Raw genomic sequence first — 23,964 nt, forward strand, 5'->3', positions numbered from 1 at the left:
ATTCTTTCCATAATTCATAAAAAATAGTCTCTAAAATACATGAAATAACTAAGCAGCAAGCAGTGACCAATCTATTTCTTTATATCTAGAATAAAAATTTTCATGCCAACATTTTGGATTATAATTGTTTTACTTACAATAGTTTTTCTTTATTTGAGGCCTCTAAACTACAAATGAATGCTATATCACTGTTCTTGTGGCTCTGCTTTAAGTTATAGAATTATTAATTAACAGCCCTTGATTCATTGAAGGGTCCCATATAGCATCATGAGAGGGCTCCCATTTTTTCTGGAGTGCTGATGGGATGAGAGGGAGGCAAAGAAAAGAATAAACAAGAAAAGTTCTACACATCAAAGATGATGCTTATCCATATTATCAATACCGTAAAAGAACTACACTTATGAAATACTTTATTTTTCAAATGAATTAGTAATTATTGAATCACAGTTTAATTATTTCAATAATAATGGATTCTAACTTCTAAGGTGGATCTCATGAACTAACATAGGTTAAAATATTCTGTTTAAGACAATGAAACACACATTCGAGAGCTTATATATAGTATCCATTAGAGATAAACCATTACCTCAAAATGTCAACCGACAAACCATGAATCTAAATACTAATAAGAGTTTCATCTGATATATTTGACTAGAAGAAAAGAAACTTTATGTCCAAAAACATAAACATAGTACTAAGTATTATCTTTTAACATTGTCATCAAGTTCATCTTTGTTCAAGATAGTGCATAAAAGTACTTATGCTATGAAAAGGATGGTCTTCAAGCAGAAAATCTCCATGTTGCTGTGAAAAGTCCAAACATTTTCCTTGTTTCCATAGCAATTAGCATGATCCACCTGTAACATGAATGAAAATATAAAGCATGATAAAAAACAATTGAAAATTTTGAAAATAATAAAGAAAACCAAAATAAAAGAAATTCATAACTAGTATTCTATTTGTTGTGCTGCAAATTAGGCTGGATAGGCTGCACACGACATCCAAATGGTTGCACCCCTGATTGTGAAGGGTAGCCCTTCCCTTTATTATTACTTCCAAGGTCGATGTCTCTCAACTCACGCAGTGCCATTTGCTCTTGTTGATGCTGCAATACATTATGAAATCGTTGAAGGTATCTAAATTTCCAAGAAAAAGAAAAGAGAGAAACAATTATATGACTCAACTCTCATGCATACCAGTATATATTTCATCTGCCTATTCTCCTCCTCAAGGATCCTCTCCTGCATTCAGAACAAAAAGAAAACAAAAAGTTTTTCAGAAGACTTAATTTGAACTCTGTCAAAGGGTGCAAGAAGGATTAATCTTACAAAAATGAAATTCAAAACATAAGAAAGATTACAAGAATCATTACATTCTTCTTCAGAATTTGAATATCATTGTTCAGGCATTCGGTCTGCAGGAGATAATTATCAATTACAAATTAAGGATAGAAATGGAACGACAAACAATTAAAGTTGTTAAATTTCTATAACATGATGCCCACCTGCTTGACGTGAACATTATCAAAGCCAATCTGAAGAGAGTCTTCAAGAGCTCGAAGCTCTTGAACGGTCAGTGAACTCAGATCTTCACCCATAAAATGCCTAAAATAACGCAGAAGAAACAAAACATTTATTTTGACAAAGCCAAAAAACACCAGATAATCCAAAAGAAAAGTGATACCTGAGTTCAATTTGCATATTTTCATTCTCCTTCCTAATCCTGTCTAACTCTGTGCTCAGATACTGTGTATTCCTCAGAGAAAGCATTCAACAGACATTCAAATCAAAAAAGAAAAAGCAAAAATTCTCCTTAATCAGAAAGGTTGAATGGTGAAAGTTTACCTCATGTCTAGCATCCCACAACTTCTTCCCAGAAGACTTCTGGTATCTAGTCAGAATGTCCTTCAAACTTCAAGAGCAAATAAAGAAAAATAAGCAACACACAAAGCAATCTAGCACAGTAGCAAACACTACCACCACCCGCACCCCTTCCAACTCGCCCCCCCCCCCCCACACACACACACACACAGAGATCAGCTCATAAATCTAAAGCTTAAATAGCTGATACCCAGAACACCAGATGGAAATGCATACATATGAGAAAGGAACACTCGTACTAAAATTTAAAGAAAACTCAAACGCTTCTCTAATTATTCTACTCAACAAGCAATTCAAACAGGCAAATCGAACAAAGATAAACCAACCCCCACAGTCTTTTGAACGCTTCACATGGTAATGCCGCAACTAAAGCATCTTGAATAAAGAAAAAACAGAAAAGGAGAGAGACAACAAAAACAAAAAAGAAACAAAGCCAAGAGCCAAATGCTACACCTAAACAAACGACCATATCCATACAAGGAATAAAGCCCATCTCTTAACTGCTGAAACCAAAAAATCTTAAATTTATGCAAAGTAAAATTGAAGAATAAGCCAAAATAAATAACACCAACAACAAGATCAAATGAATATCTGTCAACAATAACAACAAACATGAAAAACCATAAACTAAAGAAATGAAAAAAATATATAAAAATCTAAGTTTCATATTGAAATGATGAAGACCCACAAGAAAATTTTAAATGGCTGCACATAATATTGAAAAATGAAGTACTTCGAAAGGAACAAAAAGGGGGGAGAGAGAGAGAGGAACCTAAAACATACCTGCTAGAAGGGGAGCAATAATTGTAGAGCTTGCCAGCACTAGAGAACAAGATGAGAGAGACCTGAGCGTCACAGAGAACACTGATCTCCTTGGCCTTCTTCAAGATACCCTGTTTCCTCTTGGAGAAGGTGACCTGCCTGTTGGAAGCATTCTCTATCCTCTTGATCTCAATCTTTCCTCTCCCCATTCTAACCAACCCAGTTCAACCCCAACACTATTTGCAGAGATAGAGAGAGATGGGTATCTGCAAATGGAAGAAGCGGCATCTAGAAATGTGGAGGGTTAGGCATAGGGTTGGAGTTCTCCATTTTGGGAGTTGAGAGCTGATAGCTTTCGAGCTCCATTAAAAATGCACACCCAAATATGGAATTTTTCAAACCTTTGACAAAAAGGAAACCTCTCTCTCTCTCTCTCTCTCTCTCAGATACGTTATTTGCAACTACCACCATGCTGGTTACGTTAAAGAGAAGCTAATCTGCTACAGTTGGCACGTTAAAAAAACATGGGTTATCGAAGGGTGGTTTAAAAAAGGAATTGGATCTGGGCTTGATCATGGCTGATCCTGGTCCAGGTATTTTAGATTGTGGAAGCAGATTTGGTTCAGAAAGTTTTGGATCATTGTAGGATCTTGTCAGTATGATATCATTATTACCATAATCAATCATTAAACCTAGGGCTGGTAAACGACCTTGATGAAGGGAACAGACCATGTTGGGGCTCAGCTAGTTTACTAATAGATTGAGCTGACTCTAGCTCAGCTCGTGTCTGAATGAGATGAGCCTAACACGAGCTGGCTCATGTAAAACATTTTATGTTACTTATAAATAAAATATATATATTACAATTTATATATACATTTTATGTATATGTTTTTTATGCATCCTTTTATATATATATATATATATATGATCTCTCTTGAGCCGAATGTATTTGGGCTTGACTCATTTAAGCTAAACGAGTAGAATAAGTGGAATTTTGAAAGTCTGTTAACTTGGTGGATGAAGACCTTGTTAGAAAAGTTTTAAAATATAACTTAACTGTAAAGTCTTGATGATTTATTGTTTCCCACCAAAAATATTTTAAAAATGTTTAGTCTCATATCTAAGAGAGAGAAGTTTTTCTGGTGGTTTAAATAGAGGGTTTGTTATCTATTCTTTACTTTGGTAATCCTTGAGTCTTTCGGTGGCTTGCGGACGTTGTTGCGCATCGTGTAGCAATGAACGTGTCGTTCATGCACATGCGTGTGTGTGCTTGAGGCATAATGTGACGTTTTGATGGCACATTTCGCACGCTCGCAGCGGTGCGAGGTGTATATGAGGTGCAAAGGTCCATTTTGACTTTTCAGTTTTTGAGTTGTCTAACCGCTTGAAAAGCTTTAAAATGCATTTATATAGAGATTATGGTGCATTGTGGCTGTTGGACGGTTTTGAAGACCTTTAATCAACGATCAAAGATGAGTGACCGTTTAGGAACCTTTTTGTCCTAATTTCAAACCATCAGGTTTATGGTCATTAATCTCATTTATTGCAAAACGTTTTGGCCTTTCTAAAAGACTATAAATGTCTTTGTTTTTTTTACCTTCAGTTTTTCTTCTTTCTTTCTTCTCGATTTGACTTGCAGAGTTTAATTATGAGAGAGGTCATTTGTTCTTGCGAATGAGTGACTCTCTTAAAGTTTAAGCCTAGTTGTATCTTGAGAACTCAGTCGTATCAAACCCCTTTTTGTATCTTCGAAATTCTCAGAGTGGGGCGATTAAAGTTCTAAAGATAATGATCTTAAAAAGGTACCTCTAGGCTTGAAATCTTCATTTTCTTAAATCCTTATTTTGTCACATGTTTGCAATAACATACCTCTATTTCAATGTACGAGCATCTTTCCCTGATCATAAATATGCAATTGGTGCATCTGATTAGAGAAGGTTAGTTTAGGTTTTGACTACAAGCCCGGGAAGAGTAATTTCAACTCTTAAAAAATGTGGTCCATTTGTGCAGTTAAGTCTTGCATGTGTCTGCATCTATATGTGGGTGGAGACAACTGTTGCTTCTGCCAATCATGGCTACAAGACTATACACTTTCTAACCTATTACTGTTAATTTCCTTTTCTGGTAACATTTTGCTATCACTCACATGTATGATGTAGCTTAAGGGTTAGCATTATTAGCATTACTGATCAATACATGAATAGAAAATTTATTTATTTCAATGTAATATCGATCTGAATGCACATGCATGTGTGTACGGAGTATAGAACCTCAGTTATTAGGATTTTGTTGGCCCTATGTTGCTTTGAGGTAATCTTTTGATGTCCCCATTTAGCAAAGCTTATTAGAGATCCTATATCTAGTCAACCACACATTTTGATTTGATTGTGGTTCAACTTTTTATAATAGGACGCAGATATGGTTTTAATTTTTTGTTATTGAATCCAACATAACCTGATTTGATAGATCCATCCAAATTGGATTATATGTGAGCTTTTCAGCATCAGGATCTAGATCTATTTATCCAACATCTAATTAATCGAATCGGTTATTGGCCACATCGGACCCAAATTCAAACAGTTCAGATCCCTAACCCTAATATTGAAAAATCTATTCCTGTCAAAGAGAACATGGAATTTGAAGTACTCTCTCTCTCTCTCTCTCTCTCTCTCTCTCTCTCTCTCTCTCTCTCTCTCTCTCTCTCTCTCTCTCTCTCTCTCCTAAAAAAAACTAATTTAAGCTATTTTCAGATTTATTGAAAAGGCCTGTTCAAGTCAGTTTCGTATCGATTTTTGGTCAAGCTGATTTAGGCCGATGCGCAACCAAACTGACAATATATTGGAACAAGGTTTTTTTTTAATATGCCAATTCATGCAAATCAAACGCCTGACACAAGGAACACATTGTTCTTGTCAAGACGAAGCAAACGTTGGAAAAGGACTGTGTGTTATGTCCAGGACAGGATATGTATTCTGTCCCAGCTTGGACAAGAAGACAAACACACTCTAAAGGCATGTTTGCTCGAGCCTTTCAAGACTCTCATGTCATTTGCTCATGAGCACATAGTTCGGTCTGAGGCCTAAATCAACCTCCAAGTTCATAGGACAAAAAGAGGTTACTTTGAGGTCCATATCATACTCATTAAACTTAACATTGAATTGTTTGAGCCTAAAAAAAAAAACAAAAAAAACAAAGCAAAAAACTTTTTTTGGTCTGTGTATCGGCAGAAAATAGATACGATACTAACCTGAATTGGTTATTTTTTAATAAATGTAAAAAATGTTTAAAATTAATTTTCTAATACTATTTTAATAGTTTTAACACGTGTCGCATTTTGATCAACATGAAATATTTTTTAATTATTTTTTAGCCGATTCAGAAAGATTCACTTCATAATCGGTTTCAGCCAATTCACTAGTGGATTTGTTTGTCTTTTGTTGAATCTTTTTCACGGCTCCATAGATAATTTGATAAGCCAATGATTTAATCATAGACTAAACTACTCCGGGCCATAGTGACAAATATTTTTTTGGTAAAATCTCGTTTGCCAAAAAACTCGTGAGAAATTGAGTTGTTCTGGAGGATACAACGACGAATTGGTTGGACTCCATCCTCCATATGCCAAGATGGTGCTCAACTCCCTGTGCCAACCCAACCTCGCCGTCTACAACCAGATGGTGAGGTCCTTGACTAAGGCCTCTTTTTGGTTGGACTCCATCCTCCTCTACCGCCAGATGACGAGGACCAACATCAAGCCTGAGAGTTGTTCGATAGAATGCCGGTCAGAAACGTGATTTCTTGGAATGCCATGATCGTGGGGTATGTGAGAGGTGAGGATATGTCTGAGGCGGCCAAAGTGTTTGAGGAAATGCCTGAGAGAAATGTTGTGTCTTGGACCACCATGACTGTGTGCTACACTAATTTCGGGCAGGTAGAGAAGGGATGTCGTCTCTTCGAGCGGATGCCTAACCGGAATTTGATTTCTTGGACTGCTATGATCACTGGGTATGCGCAGAATGGGCAGCTGATGGAAGCCCTAAATTTTTTTGATAGAATGCGGGATTCTAATGTGAAGCCTGATGCTGTCACCATGACCAGTGTCATCTCTGCATGTGCCCAATTAATTGGGTGGTGCAGAATTGGCGATTTGGGCTGATTCCTTTGTGGATCTCCATAATATTGAATTGAACAATCATGTGCTTACAGCTCTTGTTGACATGCACTTAAAATGCGGAAACGTGGAGAAAGCATGCCATCGTTTCGATATGATTCCTCAAAGAGATGCATTCTCTTATAGTGCACTGATCAGTGGCCTAGCTTCCCATGGTTATGGTGACAAAGCCCTTGAAGTGTTCCAACGCATGCAGATGGAAGAACTCGAGCCACATGAAATTAAGTATGTCGGTGTTCTAACTGCTTGTAGCCACAGTGGGCTAGTTGACGATGGCTTGCACTTTTGGGAAAGCATGGTTAAAGATCATGGAATGGTGCCTTGGGCAGATCACTATGCTTGTGTGGTGGATCTTCTTGGTCGAGCTGGTCGCCTTGAGGAAGCACATGAGCTAGTGAAAAGTATGCCAATGGGACTTCATACCGGTGCTCTCGGTGCATTACTTGCTGCTTGTAGAACCCACAACAACATTGAAATAGCAGAGAGTGTTGCAGAGAAGCTGTTTGAGTTGGAACCTGAAAATACTGGGAATTATGTACTCTTAGCTAGTATCTATGCCTCGAGGAACCGGTGGGCAGATGCTGCTTGTGTGCGGTTGGCAATGAGCGAAGAGGGGGAACAAGAAGCTCCCCGACTGTAGTTGGATCGAAGTAAACAAGGCTGTTGGATTGCCAGTGCCTAGATGACTGAATTGGTAGATTGCTAGAGTCGCTAATATTTCTTCAAGGGCATGTTCAAGGTGTGAATTGAACCAATTTTTTGAGGCATGTGCTTTTCTGGCTTGCTCTAGTCCACTTCCTTGATTGCACGGTTCATACAAAGAGGAAGACCATCCATCAAGTTTGTGCAATTGGCAAGTATTCTGTTGCATGTGAATCACATGCTAAATGCTTGGGACTTAAACAAATTTCAACAAGTTACCCGCGATTAAAGATCGTTTTGATGCTTTTGATCAGCTTATCACTGTGAAATGAAGTGTTTTGGAAGTGAGAAGGGAGTCCGTTTGTGGAAGCTCAAGTCTCCTGGGCTCAAGTAGAGCTGTTGCCATTGTAATGCCCACCTTGCTTTGTGACTAACCATTGTTGGTGGGCTCATAGATTGAAAAACTTAACTGAGGCTGGAAGGGTAATCCGCATTCCGGAAGATCTAAAGCTGCATTGAGGTTGAAGTACTGCATTGCGGCAGGCTTATTTCAGTTGATAAACTGTCATATCCTTGTTTTCTGAGATGAAAATCTGGGATTTTGCATGTTAAAAGAAGGCTTAGAAGTTGGACCTATATAATTTGAGAAGCTGTAATAACACAAGGGCTTAAGAATTTAAGTAAATATTAATGTCTTCAAGCATACGATGACTAAACGATGAATAAAATAGTAAATTCTTTTGGAAGTTGATAAGAGATCTTCTCAAAGCAGGTTATATGTTCCCCCCCCCGATGATTCACTGAATCCCACGTCTGTGTTCGGGGCTTTGAATGAGCACCACGTATACAAGCACATGGGGCTCGTATTCCCGTGTATGTTGACATAACTTTGCATCGGACTCTGGTGTTGTTGCAAAGACTTAAGTACCCTTTATTGCTATTCTTCTCATAAAGTGATGGTTTGAGAAAATGACAAAAATGCCTTTCATTCAAAAAAGAAAAAACAAATAGTTCAAAAAAAGGACAAACATGTCCTCCATCCAGAAAGTCGAGGATGATGTTGACTCTTCAAAGTCTTCTTCTTTTTCTGTTCAAAAAAAGGACAAACATGTTTTCTTCTTCTTTCTCCGTAAAACACTGTAAAACCCTTTCTCTCTCTAGAGAAGAAATCAAGGGAAACAAAGAGTTCTTCCTGGAGAAGGCCATGAACATCAACCCTCTCACTCTCTCTCCCTTCTCTCTCTACTTCTGTGCACATCCAACAGACGATCCTACATTGCTGCATCGTCATCTTCTTCTTCTTCCTTCTTCGTAAAACACTGTAAAACCCTCTCTCTCTGTAGAAAAGAAATCAAGAGAGGTAAAGGGTTCCTTCTGAAGAAGGCCATGAACACCAACCCTCTCACTCTCTCTCCCTTCTCTCTCTACTTGTGTGCCTGATTTAGAGTTTTTGCCCTTACAGGAGGGGGGTCCGGGGGCTCCCCCCCGGCGCGGATCCCGCTGCGCGGTCAGCGGGCAGGGGTCCAGGGGGGCCGCCCTTGGCGGGGGGCTCGGGGGGCAGCGCCCTCCGGACCAAAAATTTTTTGGGCCTTCCAACAATGATTTGTAGTATTATCGGGCTTTCCTACATCAATTTGTAGCACAAATCGCTGTAATGTTTAGCGAGAAACACTACAAATCGCTATAGCGAGGTCCAACAACACTATAAATCGCTGTGGGTCCCGAAAACACTATAAATCATAGTTAAAAGACCAAAAAATACTACAAATCGTTGTGGGGCTCGTTGGAGACCCCAAAGCACTATAAATAAAAGTTAAAAGATCAAACAACACTATAAATCATTGTGAGGCTCGTTGGAGACCCATAAATACTACAAATCATAGTAGAGACTCATTAGAGACTCAAAAAAATCATAACAATAATTTGCTGAAGAATATTGTCAATCAAATAACGATTTGTTGAAGAAGTGCTACAACAGTCATGATATGGGGGCCAAAATCAGAACATTTGTAAAATCTGGATACAAGGTTCTGATATTTAATAAAAATAAAATAGTAATTGACCATGAAAAATTCTGAAAATTTACAGGGATAAACTAGACACATAAATAAAGAGAACCCGTTTTACAGAATTGAAAAATGATCTTCCATTAGGAAAAAAAAATTCAAACAAAATAGATCAAAATCTGAGTCGTTAAAATGACACAGGGTGACAGGGTTATGGTTTTTGACCCGAAACTGGTACTAAAACACCATAGAAATCGCTGACATTTGGTATAAACAAACTAGATTCAATTTAAAAAACAACCCTTTTTACGGATCGGAAAGATCATCTCTGGTTAGGGAGAAATCACTTCCGCAAGTTGGTCCTGATTCTGCTAAAATCCTGACGATGCAAAATAATAGGTTTTGAATCTCGATTTTTAAAGTGGGTCAAACAAACTCAGAATGATCTGATTTTTGGTGGAGAGCATGAAGACATATGCATAAAGTTGCAGTAAAAATTTCAGATTAAAATGAGCTCTGGTTACATATAAATCGATAGATCTAAAATGCACAAGAATTCAAAGTATAATCTAGAAAGCAACTGAACATTATGAAAGCAAACTGCACATGCGTGGATGTTCAAACATGAGATCTAATGTCTTAAAATATGAATGGGTAAAAACTTTGAATAAGACTCCACAACTCTTGAAGTTGAATGATGCTACCCACGTTGGGAGGAGCCCCCAGACCCCTCTCCTATAAGGGTAAAAACTCTGAATCAGGATCTACAACTCATTTAGTTGAATGATGCTACCCACGCTGGGATAAACCCCCGGACCCCCCTCCTGTAAGGGCAAAAACTCTAAATCAGGCACATAAGTAGAGAGAGAAGGGAGAGAGAGTGAGAGGGTTGGTGTTCATGGCCTTCTCCAGGAGGAACCCTTTACCTCCCTTGATTTCTTCTCTAGAGAGAGAGAGGGTTTTACAGTGTTTTACGAAGAAGGAAGAAGAAGAAGATGACGATGGAGCAATGTAGGATCGTCTGTTGGATGTGCACAGAAGTAGAGAGAGAAGAGAGAGAGAGTGAGAGGGTTGATGTTTATGGCCTTCTCCAGGAAGAACTCTTTGTTTCCCTTGATTTCTTCTCTAGAGAGAGAGAGGGTTTTACAGTGTTTTACGAAGAAAGAAGAAGAAGACATGTTTGTCCTTTTTTTGAACAGAAAAAGAAGAAGACTTTGAAGAGTCAACATCATCCTCGACTTTCTGGATGGAGGATATGTTTGTCCTTTTTTTGAACTGTTTGTTTTTTCTTTTTTGAATGAAGGGCATTTTTGTCATTTTCTCAAACCATCACTTTATGAGAAGAATGGCAATAAAGGGTACTTAAGTCTTTGCAACAACACCAGAGTCCGATGCAAAGTTATGTCAACATACACGGGAATACGAGCCCCATGTGCTTGTATACGTGGTGCTCATTCAAAGCCCCGAACACAGACGTGGGATTCAGTGAATCATCGGGGGCGAACATACACCGAGACCAATACTTCCCGCGGGTGCATGCACACGTGTCTCGGCATTTATGTGGCTGGTGATACGATGATGAGTTGGTGGTGGCAGGCATCTGTGTAGTCCTTCCTCCTTGGTAGTATAACCCATGAAATGGACTAAAATTTTATCTTTTCCGCCCCCGACTCATTTCTGCACAACCATCCGTGCGTTGCACTATCATGATTTCTGCTGCATTTGCACCCGCATTCATCAGAAGTATATTTTAATACCACTTATTTTTGTCATGATTTTTAATTTTGAAAAATATGAATTTTTGATTTAATATTTAATTAAATTAATAAAAATTGTGAAAATTATATTTAAATATAGGTGACGTGAGCTGGGTCTGGGCATGGCCCCAAGCTCACTGACAAGACCTAGATGAGCCAATTAAAGTTTGAGAAATTTTTTGTTTTTAAGCTTTATATTTGAGCAAAATTCAGGTTAAATTCAAGTAAAATTCAAAAGCAAAAATCGGGTATGTATATCGTTAGATGCGTCTTATAATTTTGATCATGTTGATGCCCTGTTTTTCTAAGATTGGGTTACGATTGGTCCGAAAATCACATTTTTCAAAAATAACTTGCTTTTATTTTTGTCTTTTTCTAGATTGGATCGTACTGGATCTGTTCTATTTTATCTTAGTTAATATGGATCTAGACCTAGTCCAAAATTCATATTAACTAGGATCTGGTTCAAGTAAGATCCATATAGATTTTGGATATAAATTTAGATCTTTGATCTGGATATGGATTCGAAATCTATATATGACTAATTTAAAACTTTAAAATCAATTTAAAATTTAATTTGGGCAGGTAGAGTTCTACCTAGAGTAGAACTCTACTTCAGAAAGACTTCCAGAGAGGGGCAACACCCTCTAAAATATTTCATAGAATATTATATTTAATAATATAATTATACATAATTAATTAAAATAATTAATCAATAAGGAGTGTTATCTAGAAGAGGTAGAGTTCTACCTTTGATAGAACTCTACTCTCTAATAGAGAGCTTTAGAGGAGATGTCACCCTTTAGATAAGATCTAACAAAATAATAAAAAAAAAACAATAATAAAATTAAGGAGATAAGACTTATTAAAAGGGGGTTAGTTTCTCTTCTCTTTCTCTAGAATATAAATTCTAGAGAGGGAGAAAGTTAGAGAGAGAGAACCCCAAACTCGTTGTAGAGAGAGATAAGGAAAAAGGAAAAAAAAAAGAGAAGAGAGAGAAAAAGAAAAAAAGAAGAAAAAGAGGAAAAAAATTATTTTCTCATCATACATCTATCGATTTCTGATATATTTTATATGCTCCGATTAAGGTAAGGGTTTATCTCTAAGTTTGTATAAAAAGAAATACATATAAACCACTTTTATGTGTAAGTTTTGATGGAAAAGGAAAATCTGATTAATATATATATATATAGGGTGACATTTTCATGCATATATACATGTATGTAGTTATTTCTTGAGGTATCGATTTTCCTAGAATATTAAGTGTTGAAATATCATAGTTTTTGGTGTTCATAGATATTGATTTTCTTGATTTAATATGAGTAGACCATCGATTTTTTCCTGGTTAAGCATGTGTTTACCTTTGTTGAATTTTGATATGCATAGATACATGTTGTAGATTTCCTTTTTTGCCAAGCATGCTGAATATATATGTTATACATTGATCGACCTTGATATTTGATGGTTCCTTTTATGTTCTGAAAAAAAAAGAAAATATATATTGTTTGAGATTAGTTTTTAGCTGATTTAGGTTTGTCGATTTTAATATATGAGCAAACCGGATCAGATCTGCTATTATATAGTGTTTTAGGAGTCTGATTAGGTCTGTCGATATGTCTCCATGGGCAGTTTGATCAGATCTGCCTATATGTTTTTGTGGGCAATCTGATCGGACATGCCGATTTGCTTATATGTAATTTGATGACTATTATCGGATTTGACTATATGTTAATTTGATGATTGTTATTAGATTTAACCATATGTTATTTTTATTGACTGTTATCAAACCCGACTATATGTTATTTTTTTTATAACTAAGTCAGACTTGCCTACATGTCGTGTGTATGTAGTCGGATCAAACCTGATTTTTTATTTTGTTATCAGACTTGCAATAAGTTCTTTTTTATGTTGTTATCTGACTTTCCTATATGTTATTATCGATGTTGAAGATCTGCCTATATGTTGTTATTGATGTTGATCAGTCTATTATTAAATTTGACTATTTTTTTATGACGTTTATCAGTCTTGATTATATGTTTTTTTTTTATAATTGTTATATGATTTGCCTACATATTAGTTTTGGTGTCGTGATTGGATATGCCAGTGCGTGTAGGTGCAATCTGATCAGATTTGCACTAGGTTGAATGTATTAAATCTGATCAGATTTGCCACTCTTTATGCATGTGCAATCTGATCAGGTTTGTCACTGGTTATGCACGTGCAAACTGATCAGATTTTGCCACGGTTTGCATATGTGCAATCTAATCAGACTGCCTATGTGTGCTTGTGCATTTTGATCAGATTTTCCAAGGTCTTGTGCTTGTACATTCTGATCAGATTTGGCAGCTTACATGTATGTGTAATCTGATCAGGCTGTCAATGGATGTGTGTATGAGTAATCTGATCAGATTTGTCAATGTGTGTTTTTGTGCAATCTGATCAGATTTTCTATTATACGGTGTATGTTAAATCTGAGCAGTTTTGCCATGTTCAGGCTCACATTCATATTGACTACAGGAATTATATATATGATTGTATGATTTGATTTGGGTATGTATGCTTATGTATTTGAATACCATGTTGCAAATATACATATCATACGCATGAAATCTGAAGTTTATCTTGATGTTTGCATGAATATGATCATATACATGTTTGAGTGTTTATGCATAAAATTGATCATGTTAGTGTGTGTTGCAAACATCTGTTCGCATGTGTATATGTTTGGCTTTATGTGCATTCATTGCGTATTGAATGTGTATTACGAAAATGTTTTGAAACAAGTTTTGTTGCATGTTCACTGAAATTTTGTAAAATATGCATAAATCACTTTTGAGATGCTTTAGTGGTCAAATGTGAACTACTGTAGGCAGTGTAAGACAAGTGCAGGTGTGGCTCTACTTGTTGTTGGTTTTGTTTATGCATTGCAAATTTTCTTTCTAAAAATTATTGGTTTTCTAAAATTAATTGCTTTGTTAAAATATGTTGGGCCAAACACTAAGTGTGGTTTTGCATATTGATTTGCAAAGTGATTCTTGTGTAAAAAATATGAAATTATTTGAAAAGGTAAAAGATATCAAATGATATAAATAAATTTTTTCTTGATGTCCCTTCCACAAATTGAGAATCTTGGATGACGGTTTTGAGAGACCGTGAGGATATTAAAACTTTGTATGTAATTGTGTCTCTCAATCCAATATGGTGGTTCACCTCCCGGCCACTGTTTTAAGAAGATTAAGTCGCTTTGTCTGGGAATGGTATTGTTGACTCAAGTGGAGTTATTGGTATACTAAGAAAGTAGTGTCAGTGGATGTTGATTTTTTTGATGTTCCTGCATTAGATGTTGATTTCTAATATTTTGATGGATGATATTGATTCCTGATATCAGTCGAGGAACAAGTGTGAAACCTAGTAATAAAATACAAATTGTGAAATTGAGAACCTAACTTGAACTTCGAGAATTTGTACCTGTTTTAAGTATCCATGTGTTTAAGAAAAAATAGAAACTAAAATTGTGTGCGTTTAATATGGACATGCATGCAAAAGCAACTCTAATAAATAACTTAATAAGTTATTCATGCATCTTTGTTTTTCAACATTAGTTCATGCATTCATACATCTTTGTTTTTCAACATTAGTTCATGCATTTATGTTTATTTTGAATCACATGCTAATTATTATTGCATGATATTTGTTTAAATGCTCGAATGATAAGTTGATTGTTGTAAATTATTATTGTGATATTCTTTTGAAATTTATGCATTAATTAGTTTATGTTATTTTCTCACTATTTGAATTTTTAGAGAAATTCATACAAAGGACTTTAGTTCTTACCCGTTTCATAAACTGCTTTACATGTCCAGATACTCAGTGATGTCTCGATTGACTGACTGACGAGCCTTATGTGATTAGTTCTGGGTTCTCTGACAGAGGGACTCTTTGTGATAGACAATTTTTGTTTTGAGTCTATTTGGCATTTATTTATTGATTAATAAATTTGATTCATTTTTCGTTGATTCAATGGACAGTTTGTTTGTGGTTAGTATATTAAATCTGTGAGACCCCGCATCCTTGTGTTTGTTTTTGCAATTGCTTTAAAAAAAATCATTATTTTTTATGAGGATTAGTTGGGGTTGTTACATATATAATGTTGTACCTGTTTCAGAAAAGATTATTTTGACAAGGGAGTTTAGGAGAGACTTGTGTTTAACAGAGACATGCAGGAATAACAGTCTTGCACCATATTTCTGATAGATTATACATGGGAAAAAATGAAAACATGAGTTTGTGTTTGGTGGGCTGGCTGCACCGAATCAGCTCTTGGCAGGTTCATTCTGACCCACCAAGTCCTGATCATCACAGTTGCACTGCAGAGACTCAAGTGTATGTGGACCACATGCTGAAGTACTTTTCATGGTTCTTTATGCGGTCAAGTGCCCAGCACTGGAGGATTAAGCAGTGAAGTCCTTGAGGTGGCGTTTTTCATGCACCCACATGCCTAGAAAACAGCATTAAGTTGGAAAATTGCCTGACGATGCATCCTAACTTATCCCACTTGTTCAGGTGCTAGCAGGTGCATTCAAACCAACAATGAACCAGATTATCCTCTCTTAAGGATAATGGACGACAAACAAAGAACCCTTGAGGCTACAATCTTAAGAAAATCCATCTACTTGGATGTTCCTACCTACAGCCGAAATTGTAACAACAAATTTTCAGGAAACTCTATGTTTCAGGTGGCACCAAAAACAAGTTTTTCCTTTTTTTTGGGAAAGCATCCATACAACAAGCCAGTTATTTAAGAAAAAAACTTTATTTTTGGCAGCTTTTTGTATTTTTATTAAGCCTTGCTGCATAAGAGTCTGCTGTCGCTTTAAATCACATTCACATTGGGAATAAAAGAACATCTTTCTTAAGATTCTACTTGAGATTTTAAGTGTCCACTTTTTGTGTCAAGCACTTGAATGCCATTAGCGGGGCCTAAATGGCAACAACAGAATCAAGTGGGCTTATTTTTCATACTAAACAGATCGGACACAAAAGTATATTTTGACATAACAGCTTCGACAGAAAACTATGTTGGCATTCATAATTGATTAGAATTCCATCTGGTAAAATGCTGTCATTTCGTGAAGCATAATGATTCACCTACATTATTGTGCTGCCACTTGCATAGATACATGGGCAATTTTAGCATTTACAGATATATGAAAATTTCTCAAGAAAACTGAAACATAAAAAGGTGACACTTTTAAATATGGCAGCAGATAATCACCAGGCCTCATTTTCCAAACTTAGCATGCCCGTCAGTAATGCATTCTGGCAGCAGATAATCACCAGACTTTATTTTTGAAGCTTAACAAGCCCGTTAGCAATGCATTCTGTAATGGTAATGCTCTTAAGTTGGAAGAATTTCCAGTCTTGGACAAAAGCACAATATGGAAACAAAAGGCAGCTGCTACATCCGATCTGTTGCAACACTTGGTTCGCTCAAGAATTTGGTATTATATAGATAAAAAACAGAATATATTACAATGTGAGAAAAAATTTGGAAGATTTATAAATAGAACGATCCATTTCAAACTGGACCCTCGTTCGTTTAGACCCAGAAAAGAATGATACAGGAATTTAATGCTCAGGAAATTATAACATTTTCAGTGTTGTTGCAGTTGCTGTTGCTGTTGGTGTGGATGTTGGTAGTGATGACACGGATATTGTTGTGATGATGTTCTTGATGATACTGGTGGTGGGGGTGGGAGTGAACAGAACCAAAGCTTTTGCTTACAGCCTCTGAAGAATGCACTTCACCACCTCCTCCACCACCCATCTGCCCCACATGCACCCCCTATACACCAAAACCATCTTTAACCACATTCCTTTGGTTGGCTTTGAATCCCCAGCCATTCCTTATCCGGATCCAAGGTGATCCCAATTTCTGGTCACGAGAACTCCTCCTCTGATGCAAGAAAGGCCTCCTTCCCATACCATCCGTTCCACAGTTGGCACTCCCACCAAGCGGCAATGTTGCACATGTATCAGCTGCATCTGGAGGCCTTGCCGGTGCCAAGCCTTGCACTACAGGTGCCACCAGATAAGGCTGTCCGAGTCCTTCAAATCCAGGGGGCACCAAATCATTCTCTGGTTGCTGCATAGAAGGTGAAGGTGAAGGTTCAGGAGGAAGAGGTGGAGTTGACTGAACAGGCAGACTGGGAGTCGACCAACTTGTATAACTAGTACTCGGTTGGGACTGGTGCACCCTTGGCTGCTGCACCTGCGATATCTCAGACTTGTATGATGGAGGTGTGTAAGATGGAACCTTGCCACACACAGTAGTCAGTGGATCAGAACACTGATGCAGAACATTCACATCTGATGTGGAAGTATTAGAAGGAAATTCACAGCCTTGGCTTTCATCAGTAGGTCGAACTTCTCGGATTTGGTTCCCAAATGACTGAGTTGCTTCAGCACTCGCAGAATCAAACTCATGAACCTGCTTGCTTTCCCTGCATTCAACCATAATTGGCTGTTCAAGCCCCTTAGCTTGCATGGTGACACTTCCTGCTTGATCATTCAAATTTTCTTCTACTATCTGAACTTTATTTTGCTTGACATAATACAGTCGAGCACGAGTCTCATCCAAAGGTTCCCACCTACTCTTGCGTTTGCGCTGCTTTGATTCAACAGTTACTGCAATGTCAGACTGGTTTTGTTCAGTGCAGATGGATATGCATCCACTTTTATCAGTAGAAACTTCACAGCATTTGATGCAATTTTGAGCAGTGGCTGTATGTGTATGGACAGGATTATGAAATCCAGGAGGCAGTTCAATTTGCTGACTAGTATTGGAATCAGGATTGACACCAACTACTTGATTGGCACAGTCGCTCGCATCAGTTTGTTTTGCATTCTGACCCTGCCAGCCATTCTTATGCCATGTGGTGGCGCTACACAGGGTCATGACTGTGGAGGTCTGGACAGGGTTATGACTAGGAGGTGAATTGACTGATTGACTTGTAGGCTTGACATTATTCATTTGTCCAGACAGTTGGTCCCCCCAATATTTACTGTTCTCAGTAATGCCAGGTTGGATTGTGACAGAGGATGTGTGGACAGATTTATGAGAATCTGGAGGCAATTCAGTTGCATGACTACTGGTACAGTTGATTGCATCCGTTTGTCTTGCTATCTGTCTCTGCCAATTCTTGTGGTTAAACCGAATCCAGTGGCTGCTTGCATCATCACGGTCAGTGCACCTAATCTTTCGGATTGTGAGGGGAATGTATTTATCCCTGAAGCTACGTGCCATTTGATGGACCTGCAATGATAACCTATAAAATTAAAAGTCGCACAGTATAGACATCTTCCTGGTCATATGAAAAATACAGGTCAAAAGCCAACAAATTCCTATTACAGGCAATAATCGACATTACTTCAGCTTCCAAAAGAACCATTTTGTGCACTTGTGCATGCCTGTGCACGTCGTTGTGTGTTTGTGTTAACTAACAACCTTATGTTGTAGCTTGACAAAATACCAACATTTGTGATGATTCGCGCATGACCTAACTATCACCTAAATAAAAAACTCAACTATCATATCAACTCAAAACTTAATTTTCATGTACATAAAACTAAATGGCATTTTCTAGAGATAAAAAGTTGATAGCAAACCTTAAAATACAACATAATAGAACAATATTGTGACAGAAGCAGCCCAGAAATATTAAATGCAAGGCAACTAATTGTTCCTGCCACCTAAAACATTATGCAGTGAAATAAGCACAGAGAGGGACTCACCATCTTAATGTTCTCTGAGAATAATTGATCATTCTTTTGTTTCCTTGATCTTGAGAATCAATAAAAAAAAAGAGTGAATACATATACATAGGGTTTTTACATTTGTATATATTTATATATGTCCTATATACATTTAAGGCTTTCTATGTACTTTTCTTCATTGGATAGTATGTCTTCTTCACACACTCTTCATGAACATTTACAGTTCATGAGTCACCAAACACCCCAACACCCTGGTACACACACAGTATGCACAAACTCCCATTAAATCATCAACCCATAAACAAACATAAATATGCACACATACACATCAACATATGAGGCACAGGTCATCTGCAATGGAATACCAGTATACCAGACCCATAACATGGGAGGCAGACACAGCTCACGATCAGTTGACCTAAATAGAAAACCAATAAACAGACCATGATATACACAGATGAAAGAATATCTACTAACCCCACCCAAGGGACATCCTAACCACGTAGTGTATAACTATTGGAGAAAAACATTTAGAATATAGTAATCCTGAGCTTCAATGTGTCATGACCAAAACCTGAAAAAGTTAGACATATGCCTGAATACAAAAGGAAACCCGAGAAAACCAGTCAAGAAGCCCCTCATCCACTTGTCACAACCACAACAATAATCAAATAACCACTTCAAAACATGATATCACAAAAAAGTACAATAATATTCAGTCAACTTCCTCAAACCTTTGGAATCAAACAAAGAAAGCTAAGATAAAACATAGGAATTTGTAAGACAGGCAGCTCTCTAAAGACATGCCTATGCAGGATTTGACACGCAAACAAAAGAATTAAGATGTGTAAAAATTAAGAAAAGATAGTAAGAAAACTAAGAACTATGTATGAAACCTGAACATCATTATGCCTGGTCAAAGCCATTATGGACTCCCTGAAACTGCAAATAAGAAATATCATAAAAAAGTAATGTCAGGATACCATATGGCAATAACTTCTCTCAAGCATGTGACCAATTAAAAGGTTGAAAACAAGATACTGTAATATACAAAAACAGCAGGCAACTGGAAAGTTGTAAATTAGTTAAACGCCTATATTCCTTTCAAAGCTGACTTAAAAGATAATTTGTTAAAAGTTCTTACTAAAAGTGGAGTTCCATTATCGCAACCCCAGCAAATAGAGAACTAATATATAATTTTGTCAATAGTTGGTGATATGCAACAAAAAAGAAGCTCACAAGAATCACAAAACCAAGCATGTCTAAACAGTTCATTACAGTATTTGATACCACATCTACAAACTAAAAGAATATTTTATGGGATCATTTCTCAATTGTCACCCAGTAATCAATCATCAGTTTGTTAAAATGGGGCCATCATGCTTGAAACCCTAGATGCATGTGGTTTAATGATAAATTAAAGAAAAACATGACTTCCAGATGAAGTTTCAAGTCTACAATGTTGGAATGCAGGAACCAACTTGTTAACGGTTCGAAGGTGTATACCACTTCAAAGTGAAAATATTGTCAGGAAAAACAAAGAGAAGCAAGAAACCATAATAATAATCCATCCAAAAAGGTTTGATGATGCCACTATCGTAAGACTAGGATACATTTCTTTCAAATAGAAACAAATGATGTCAAACCCTCTTATCATAGCCTGGGAGGCCCGAAGAGACTAGTTGTGCTTCAAGATTATTATGTATAAGCATATTTCAGAGAAGATGTTGCATCATGGACTGATACTCTGGTGCAAGTTTATTTCTAGTTGGATCAATGATGAAACAAATGATATCGAACACTCTTATCATAGTCGGGGAGGCCCGAAGAGACTAGTTGTGCTTCAAGATTATTATGTATAAGAATATTTCAGAGAAGATGTTGCATCATGGACTGATACTCTGGTGAAAGTTTATTTCTAGTTGGATCAATGATGAAGCAACCAATAGCACTTGGTATGAGATACTGTCTCTGTCAATGGAAATGTATCTACAATCAAGGAATAGACACAAAACTTTCATAAACTCATAGTAATCCCATTCAAGTGTGACAAATGTTTAGGATCCATTCGCTAATTCCATCAAAAAGATGTATATAGTAGGTTTTCTTGAAAATGAACAACCCATTTTTAAAAGGTACAACTAGATAATAATATTTGAAAAGAGATCTTTTCCAAGATAGGAAATTTGAAATAAATATAAAAAGTTAACAATAGCAACTTCAAAACTTCTGAATGGAAAAGAGACTAAAAAAAAGTTTCACCAACTTCATATGAAATCTTTCATAAATATTATTGTGTTTGTGCCCCAAAAAACAAATCATAAAACATAATAGACCAATTCACTCAAAGTTGATTGTACCCTCCACAGATCGTTCTCAATGAACAGCTTATTCAACCTTAATATGCAAAGCATAATTGGACCTCTACACCCATTGCCAAAAAATTTAGAACGTGTGAACCATGATTAAAGATGAACTACATTCACCACTAATGAGTAATGACAAAAGGAAAAAGCATACAAGTTATCTACAGGAAAAAGAGAAAGGGCCCAACGATCAAGTACAACAGAGGCTGACATAAAAAATTCACGGAAGCAAAGTCTAACCTTTCCATTCCAGTACAAGGAGGCCCAGCATTTATGTGTTCCAAAGTAAGAATTTCTTTTGCAGCAAGGAAGTCCAACACCTGCAACAGAGGCTGATATTAGCCCTACTCACATACTTAAAAAACTGAATAATATCTGAAACCTATAAACCGAACTTATATAAGCAAACTGCACATAGTTTTACCTCCAAGAATTTGATTATGGGAAAATTCATCTTAAAGATTATTGCAAACAATATGTTTGACAATATTAAAGTATCTAAAAGCATCATATCTCTCTATGATTTAGTTAGGGTGAAAGGGGAAAAAAGAAAAAAAAAAAGCATGATTATACATTCACTCAAATTGCAAATTGTTTGAGTAAATAAATAGAGCAAAGAGGTCAGATAAAATTAAATCCAGATGAAGCCTAAAATAGACCACCAAATAGCCATAATAAAAGGATGGACAACAATGAAATATGGACTCCAAGAGATATTTGTCATGAGCTTAACTTGCAATTATAATACATATTGTGCATATATTTAGAGCAAATAAGATAAGTCCCAAATAAATGGGGATTACTATTCTTAATACTCCAACAGTAGTCGACAGAAAGAATTGTAATAACAAACATGAATAGAATTGTATTTAAGGTTAATTGCAAATTTATTGACATATTAACAAAATGACTAAGGGAAAACATTAGGTTATTTGAACTTTAGCAAATCAAACCAGGTTTATGTAGTTGATTTTTCAAAATTTTGTAAGACCTTTCTAGCCTCAAAAAAAACTCATCAACCTTGTCACCTACCAAAAAAATGCACCTGTATGATTTTCATGTGGAAAACATAAAGTTATTTGAACTTTAGGAAACCAAACCAGATTTATGCAGTTGATTTTTCAGAATTTTGTAAGACCTTTCTAGACTCAAAAACAATCTCAACAACCTTGTCACTTGTCCATCTCGTGTGGAGTATTTAATATTTACACAATAGATCATCTCATACTTCATTTCATATGGAAATAGTTGTTTAAATTAGGGAATAAACTAAGCACACAACAAAATGGCTTTCCTAACTCTTGTTGTCCTTGCTTGAGCAGAACTATACTTAGAGGCATATAACAGAGGCGACACTGCGACAGTCTGCTATGTTATTCCTAGTAACAGACATTATAGCATCGTGAGAAGCATAAACAAGTCTCCCCTTGACTAACCCTGAGTGCTGACTTTGGCTAACTGTCACACGTATTGTGACCGAGACAACTTTTGGTAATATTTGTGTTTTACCATCTCTGTTTCATAGCAATAAAATGTCATCTATTTATTATTGGACAGAAAGTTTCTACCAAGTGGCCAAGAACAGATTTAATGTTAGTTGAAATCTCTAAAATGATTTCAACTTCTTATAGACTATCTGTTAATTTTTGGTAGTGCAACAGGAACATTCTATCTTCTGCCCCCTTGTTATACCATTTTTATATTCCTTTTTCCTCTCATTTATTTTATTTGATACATAAATATGCATACTACATATATATACATCTGAGTGACAAAATTTGTTCGAAGGATAGCAATAATAACAGGTCACCCAAAAGTACAAAGCAGCCTCAACAATCATTAATAAGAATCCACATCTCACCTCACTCTCTTGCTCACTCAACTCATTATGCAGACAAAAAATTATAAAACCATTAACTAACAATGACAGGTATAAAACATTTATAAAACAGCCAGATTAACAAATAAACAAAGTCATAATATTAAAGACAACAAAAAATACGAAAGAACGCAGAAAGCAAGATAGAGAGAGACTAAATCCAACCGATTTGCATCATCCACCATCATAGCTGCACATGCTTATGTGCAGATATGTACATGAACACACAGACATATACATGAATGCATAGATGCAGACACATGCACATGTGCATGCATACATGCATGAAAACATGTCTGCCTCCGATCATATCATAATTGGACTAAAGCATAAATATACTCATACAAATTTATGGACATATGCGTGCTTGCATGCATACAAATCTTCCTACATATACACATATAGAAGACATACACAAACACTAGACTATACATTCATGCACCACACACACCTTCAAAAGCTTTCGAATAATGGGAATTTTTTTAAATTTCTTCTGGTTTTGCTTCATTATGTTGTGCAGCATTTGCAGACCTGCAAACAAATAAAATGTATCATAGTTTTGTACTCCATGAAAGTCAAGATAAATGACGAGGAAGCCATTATTACCATTTTTATTGATTATATCAACTAAAACTGTTCGGGACTTGGTTTTTAACAGTGCATCAAGAATTATTGACAAATCTCGTGTGCTGAAAATAAGAAAAAAAAAAAGATCAGCCAGG

The 23,964-nt window shown here is 36.4% G+C and overlaps 3 protein-coding genes across 5 annotated transcripts in view; 1 reads left to right on the forward strand and 2 right to left on the reverse strand.

Moving 5' to 3' along the window:
* Positions 1-616: 616 nt before the first annotated feature.
* Positions 617-3,023, reverse strand: LOC149847376 (agamous-like MADS-box protein MADS9). Its single transcript, XM_089998400.1, has 8 exons — positions 2,664-3,023; positions 1,845-1,911; positions 1,684-1,745; positions 1,505-1,604; positions 1,373-1,414; positions 1,197-1,241; positions 949-1,105; positions 617-857 (listed from the first exon to the last, which is right to left on the reverse strand). The coding sequence occupies exons 1-7, from the start codon at positions 2,849-2,851 to the stop codon at positions 956-958; spliced, it is 654 nt and encodes a 217-aa protein (XP_089854526.1). The 5' UTR covers positions 2,852-3,023; the 3' UTR covers positions 617-857; positions 949-955.
* Positions 3,024-6,420: 3,397 nt separating this feature from the next.
* On the forward strand, positions 6,421-17,015 carry LOC149847377 (putative pentatricopeptide repeat-containing protein At5g37570). The gene is given in 3 exon segments (XM_089994016.1): positions 6,421-6,765; positions 6,767-7,452; positions 16,880-17,015. Coding segments are annotated over 3 exon segments (1,167 nt in total).
* Positions 16,707-23,964, reverse strand: part of LOC149847378 (uncharacterized) — a 34,593-nt gene continuing 27,335 nt past the window's right edge. For 2 of the 3 annotated variants that reach the window (XM_089996974.1, XM_089996975.1), the window contains exons 14-18: positions 23,849-23,931; positions 23,694-23,773; positions 21,604-21,683; positions 19,894-19,939; positions 16,707-18,536 (exon numbers count right to left, since the gene is read on the reverse strand). In XM_089996974.1, the coding sequence (XP_089853100.1) occupies positions 17,067-18,536; positions 19,894-19,939; positions 21,604-21,683; positions 23,694-23,773; positions 23,849-23,931 (1,759 nt within the window). In that variant the 3' untranslated portion in view covers positions 16,707-17,066. Of the gene's footprint in view, positions 18,537-19,013; positions 19,065-19,893; positions 19,940-21,603; positions 21,684-23,693; positions 23,774-23,848; positions 23,932-23,964 lie in introns of those variants that run through there. The other variant, XM_089996976.1, reaches the window with a different exon arrangement.

The sequence above is a fragment of the Nuphar pumila genome, chromosome 2, assembly GCF_984573655.1.
Source record: "Nuphar pumila chromosome 2, dmNupPumi1.hap1.1, whole genome shotgun sequence".
Taxonomy (NCBI): Eukaryota; Viridiplantae; Streptophyta; class Magnoliopsida; order Nymphaeales; family Nymphaeaceae; genus Nuphar; species Nuphar pumila.